Source organism: Phaenicophaeus curvirostris, chromosome 9 (genome assembly GCF_032191515.1).
Source record: "Phaenicophaeus curvirostris isolate KB17595 chromosome 9, BPBGC_Pcur_1.0, whole genome shotgun sequence".
In the NCBI taxonomy this organism is placed as follows: Eukaryota; Metazoa; Chordata; class Aves; order Cuculiformes; family Cuculidae; genus Phaenicophaeus; species Phaenicophaeus curvirostris.
In genome coordinates this window covers 10,918,553-10,924,471 of record NC_091400.1, presented here as the reverse complement: position 1 = coordinate 10,924,471, position 5,919 = coordinate 10,918,553, and the positions used below count along the sequence as shown (strand labels likewise).

At 46.2% G+C, this 5,919-nt stretch overlaps 1 protein-coding gene across 1 annotated transcript; it reads left to right on the top strand.

The window, feature by feature from the left end:
- Window positions 1–865: 865 nt before the first annotated feature.
- LOC138724067 (uncharacterized) lies at window positions 866–4,350 on the top strand. Its single transcript, XM_069863801.1, has 2 exons — window positions 866–1,159; window positions 3,141–4,350. The coding sequence occupies exons 1-2, from the start codon at window positions 944–946 to the stop codon at window positions 3,663–3,665; spliced, it is 741 nt and encodes a 246-aa protein (XP_069719902.1). The 5' UTR covers window positions 866–943; the 3' UTR covers window positions 3,666–4,350.
- The last annotated feature ends 1,569 nt before the right edge of the window (window positions 4,351–5,919 follow it).

Sequence of the window (5,919 nt, the reverse complement as noted above, 5' to 3'; positions counted from 1 at the left end):
CTGCTCCTTGTGACCACGTTCCCAGCTTTGGCTGAGGGGAATCTTGCTCTTACTGTGGCCTTTCCCCAGGTCTGCAGTGGTGCTGGGCTGTTTGAAGGCAGCACATGCCTCTCCAGTCACGGCCACACACACAGCCAGGTGGTTTGGCTCTCCTCACATCTCCAGGGTTGTAGCCCATCTCCAACCGCACTGAGGAAGCCTGGTGGCATGGGATTTCTTGGAAGGAAAGTTTTATTACAGCTGTCTACACAGTCTTTCTTGATGTGTTGGTTAATCACGTTGCCTTCATAGAATCATAGAATCACCAAGTTGGAAAAGATCCATCGGATCATCGAGTCCAACCATTCCTATCAAGTACTAAACCATGCCCCTCAGCTCCTTGTCCACTCATCCCTTAAACACCTCCAGGGAAGGATACAAACCAAGATGCCATTGGCCTTACTCACCTTCTGCCTCGCTGAGGAAAAGCCCTTGATGTTTTGCTGTCAGGGATTCCGCGTCGGAGGGGCAGCAATCCGCCCGCCCTGACGTAAGCCGAGTGACGGCTCCTGCGTGCGGCTGTTGATCTTCTCTAATTGGTGATGCGTCAGCAGGCACATTAGGCTCTCTGGGATGATGGCATGAGACTTGGTAATCCCTGCGAAATCCCTCCTCACCTGAGCCCTTTGCATTCAGGGTTTGGATTTACTGACCTTTTGCGAAGAGCTTTCAGGGGATAAAAGTGGCATTAATGGTTTGAGGAACCAGACCTCAGTGAAGGCATCACTTGCCTGTGACGTCTAAGACTCCAGTTTAGCAAGAGCTGTGCTTTTCAGAGCTGCTGGACTGTCTGCTGGCTCTCAACATCACAGAGTGCCAAGAGATTATGCATTAACAGAACACCTAGAAGAGAGAACTATTCTGGAATACAGATTGCTTCCAAGCTTCTCTGACTTGTGCTGCAATGGAGGGGCCTGCCTCAATGTTGTGCTTGAGAACTTGCTATATAAAAGACTCTAAACCCCTCCGTTTTGCTGAAAATCCAGCTGAACTGGGACAATCCCATCTCTCCAGGAACTACAGTTGCTCTCGTAGACTGATGAAACAGAGGCGGTCAAATAGTATTAGCATTTGCACCTTGCCCATCATCCCGGAATATCCAGGCTTCCAGGACATTAAGGTTTGTATGTGTATGTGTTAACTGCTACCTATTCTTCCATTAGATGAATTCCTTGCTTCTTGATAAGTTGATATTGGATATGATTCTAAGTTTGGGGCTCTGCTTTGGTATAGAAAAGCCTGACTCGGAAGATTTTTATTCTGCCATACTTATTAAGATGTTTATTAACTTTTAAGCTGATTATTAATTTTTAAACCAATTTTTAAGGTTTAAGGTAGGAAGGAAAGACTACTTTTTAGTCAAATTTTAGTATTACCAAACTTTTTCCAGCAGTACAACTGCTGTAGGCAGGGTCATTCGATACGCTGGGTCCCTTCCAGACTGAAGTGTGATGGTGTAGTGAGAGATAAAAACTTGATTACTTTTCACTTTACATGGCACGGCCAACCCACCATTGCTCATTTGCCCTCAATGTTTTTCATTCATTACCAGCAGGCAACATGCCAAGTGCTGATGATGGAGTGCCCTACTGAGGTATTGCTGGGCTCTAAAACCAGATTTGTGCAAGTATCAAGACTTAATTGGCAATTGTCAAAACCCACATGAATTATGGCTCCTTTTTCAATACCAAAGGCATTGTCAGGCATAATAAATGATTGCAAAATGTTCCACCATCCTGCTGGGGCTGTCATCTACATACAGCACAGTCTTCATTGATTTGAACCAGTAATATAATATAAACCGTTTCTTCCCGCAAGCTAAAGTTTTTCAGAGGAATAACCACAGTCCAGGCTAAGTTGGTATACAGAAACCAGTTGTTGCTCCTGAGAGCTTGGGAAAGGCTGGATTGTCTTGGGAGAGCTGTGAGAAACATGGGAATGGCAAAGCAGTAACTTTGAAAAACCAGGAGACATTTAATGTTGAAAGGCATGGTGAATTTCCAGCCAACTTGTTTGGTGCTCATTGACTCCTTCCACAGTTGATAAAAGGGCTCGTAGCATGGATGCTCCCCTGCAATCAACACAAAGACACCTACTGGTGTCAGTGGGGCTGGATCAGCCTTTCTCTGGCTCTTCCAGTAACTCAGCTACTTGAATTGGTTGATTAATGAGGAGGTAGGCATCCTATGATGGGAAAGGAGGAGAAAATTCCATGCATGTCTATGATATGCTGGGGTAATAATAACAAATGTCATAGCTGTAAGATGTAGGGATGTATTTCATGTGAACATTGCAGTTCTTGAAATAATACTCCGCAATTCAGAGCAGTTACCTTGGAGTAAGGAAAGGGGAAAACAAGAACAAGATTTCTTACTAGTGGGATCTGGTTTTACCATGGGAAACAGCAGCTACGGGGTGATGAGACTTGAAAAGGATTATCCTGAAGCTCTGTTAATACAGACAGGTGAGAGATTCCTTCAGAAAATGAGATTTTCAGAGAGGGTGCAAGAAATCAGAGCAGTATTTCGGAGTCAGTGGGAAGTACTTGTGCTCAGCGCTGATTAACCTCAGCCCGATGGACTTCTGTCCCAGAGAGGGATTGGTACCAAATTCCCAGGTCTTCAGGGAACTGGGGTTAAGAACCTAAACCCTTTCCCAACAGCTGGTTTCTGTACAGCCATGTATACTTAAGATCCTTTTCATACTTAAACCAGGTAAGTTGGGGAGGGGCTCTTGACCAGGGAGTGCAGGGAAAGGATTCGGGGGTGGGGGAAACATTTTTAAGCCAAAAGAGGGGAGATTGAGATGAGATCTTAAGAATAAGTGTTCTCCTGGGAGGGTGGGGAGGCCCTGGCCCAGGTTGCCCCGAGCAGTGGTGGCTGCCCCATCCCTGGAGGTGTTCAAGGCCAGGTTGGATGGGGCTTGGAGCCCCTGATCCAGCGGGAGATGTCCCTGCCCCTGGCAGGGGGTTGGGCCTGGATGAGCTTTAAGGTCCTTTCCAACCCAAACCATTGTATGATTCTATGATTTTAATTCAGATTTCCTTCTCCTTTCTGCCCCCAATCCTGCCTCTCCTTCCCCTTGCTGTTTATTTTAACTAGTCATCAAGAAATTATTTGAAAACTCCAGCCTTCAACCAACTTTTCCAGGATTTGGAAAGAGGAAGGAGCTCCTCATCACAGCGCAATAATTTTCCAAACAGAACTTCATTAGTCCATTGCTTGGGGAATTCAAGAGGCTACTTGAAAGGCCACCCAACACCCAGCAGCGGCTTCCGTGACAAATCGTTGCAGGAGTACTTCAACGAGAGGTTGATGGAACTCAGGAACTATGAAAGTAAGAGATCTAGCAGGAAGACAAAAGTATTTTCTGATAAGAACCAGAGCTCCTTCCTCAGCCTTAGAGGATCCCGGCGCAGGAGCAGTTGCAGTGCGGTGGTAGCGACGGTGCACGACAAGGAGAGCGAAGAGCCCTGCGGCTCAGCAAACGATAACAACAGAAAAACGATGAAGCATAACAGTCAGGAAGCGACCCAGACTGTCCTGGGCCTCTACAAGGGGGCCTGCTTGGACATTTTGACAACGCACATCGCTGCTCCCCTAGAAGCATTTGTGCAAAAGAAATGATACTGGAGCTGGAAAGCCAGGGAGAATCCGACTCAAGCAGTTCATGTGGGTCAGCCCTGTCTGACACAGAAATGGGCTTGTTTGTGGCAGGAAGCATTCTCTCATTTTGTGGTCTTGATTAACACGGCATATATTTGTTTTCAACTATTTTCCACCAAGAATCAGTGTAATTGAGACGCAGTTGTGACTCATAACATACAGAGAGCAATATCTAGATATGTTCATGTATTACTCGAATCCTTAAGTTGCCTTAATAAAAGGTGATTAGTCTGTCACGGTTTAGCCCTTGGCCCAGGCAGTTTCAGAAACTAAAACTGAGCACTTGGGGTAGATTTAAATGCTAGATTTAAGTGAAGCTGATGGAATTAAGTATGAAAGAAGGCTCCTTCCCTCTTTCCTGCTGCATATATGAGAACAACATAGCAAATTCCTATTGTAATTTGAACTTTGAGTTGTTTATTGTATTTTAATGTTTAATGTGGTCATCTAAGTATACAATGTCAGCCACAGCTGAATCTTTTTATTATGTGCAATGTCACTGTTTAATTCTGAATATCAGACACAAAGCAGGGCAATTATTATTTTAAGCTTCCAGAAAGAACTACTGCTGCCTGTGGTACCATCAGCAATAAATTCCTCATTACAGTGTTGGTTGGAGATGATGTTTCTCTCTTTCCAGAAGAACTTGGGGGTGCTGCTGGATGAGAAGCCCCACGAGCCAACAATGCGTGCTTGCAGCCCAGAAAGCCATCTGAGCTCCTGGTTGCCTCCAGAGAAGTGGGACCAGCAGGGCAACAGAGGGGATTCGGCTCCTCTGCTCCACTTCTGTGAGACCCCACCTGGAGTCCTGTGTCCAGTTCTGTTCTCAGCACAGGGAATACATGGAGCTGTTGGAGCAAGTCCAGAGGAGGCCAAGGAGATGATCTCAGGGCTAGAGCACCTCCCATATGAGGACAGGCCGAGATAGTTGGGGTTGTTCAGCTTGGAGAAGAGAAGGCTCCTGGGAGACCTTAGAGCAGCTTCCAGTGCTGAAGGGGCTCCAGGAAAGCTGGGGTGGGGGGAGGCTTTTGGTCAGAGAGCGCAACCTGATCCAGTGGGAGGTGTCCCTGCCCATGGCAGGGGGTGGGACTGGATGGCCTTCCAGGTTCTTTGCAATCCAAACCATTCCATGATTCTATGAATGTGAGTTAACAAGTGAGCCATGCCCCTGGCTCGCCCTCATCCCTTCCAGTGCCGGCTTCTCTCTGTCACCTTTATCTCCCCGTTTTTCCTATTTCTTTAGCCATGGTGAAACATGCCCCAAGGTTTTTCTTGTCCCTTCTGCAGTTCATACCTTCCCTCTTCCCCATACTTGCTCAGAAGAGATACTTCTTCTACCTCACCGCTTCCTCAGCTCTTGGGCCTCATATTTCTGTCTTTCTGAGCATGTGAGTGAATACATGCAGATGAAGGAATGTCTCGCATCCCCTCTGCCTGTTCCCTCAGGAAACAACTGAAAGCTGCTCCTTGAACGGGGAAGGAAAGCAGAGTAGCCTCCTTCCACATCCCTCATTCCCTGTCCTGGGATCAATAGGATCTTAGGGAACCGAGACGGGGTACTGAGAGCTCTTAGCCCTTTGTGTGTGGGAGGAAGCTTTACATACTCAGGCTAAATGAATGTTTCAGAATTCACAGTTGCCTCGCTGCTCCAACTGGAGAGGAGCAGCCTATGAGGTGAGACTTTTCCCTGAAGGAAAATATCTTTTTAAGATTTAAATGAAAGTCTGAAGTCCACAGTGCATTAGCAGATGCTGTAGAGGGGATGCATCTGGTTTTCATTGTGAATCTGCTGGAGGTTAGTTTGTTTCTCCTCCAGGAGTGGATGCATAACAATATAATAACATAGAATTATGTGAGGGCTTCATAATAATAACAGCGGTGAAGGACAAGGGAACAATATTAACGGAACACGGGCAACTGTAATTCTTTTCTTAACCACGTGGCTTTGCACCCTGGAATATATGCTTTTGAAATTTAGTTTTGCAAGTCACTTCCTACCCACAAGGTTTTTTAAAAAGGCAAACTGCTTGCCTTCCTGATCCTGATATTTTAATCATTATCACACTGCTCTGACCCAAGATTGGCAGGTCTGGGGCATCCCAAGCCTTTCTGCTGCATAAGCTAGAGGTACATGGACCCTTTTCCTGTCAGGGTTCCACTGAAGTTTGCTGGCAGGAGAGGAACAAACTTTCCTTTAATCAAGAAACCAGATAGT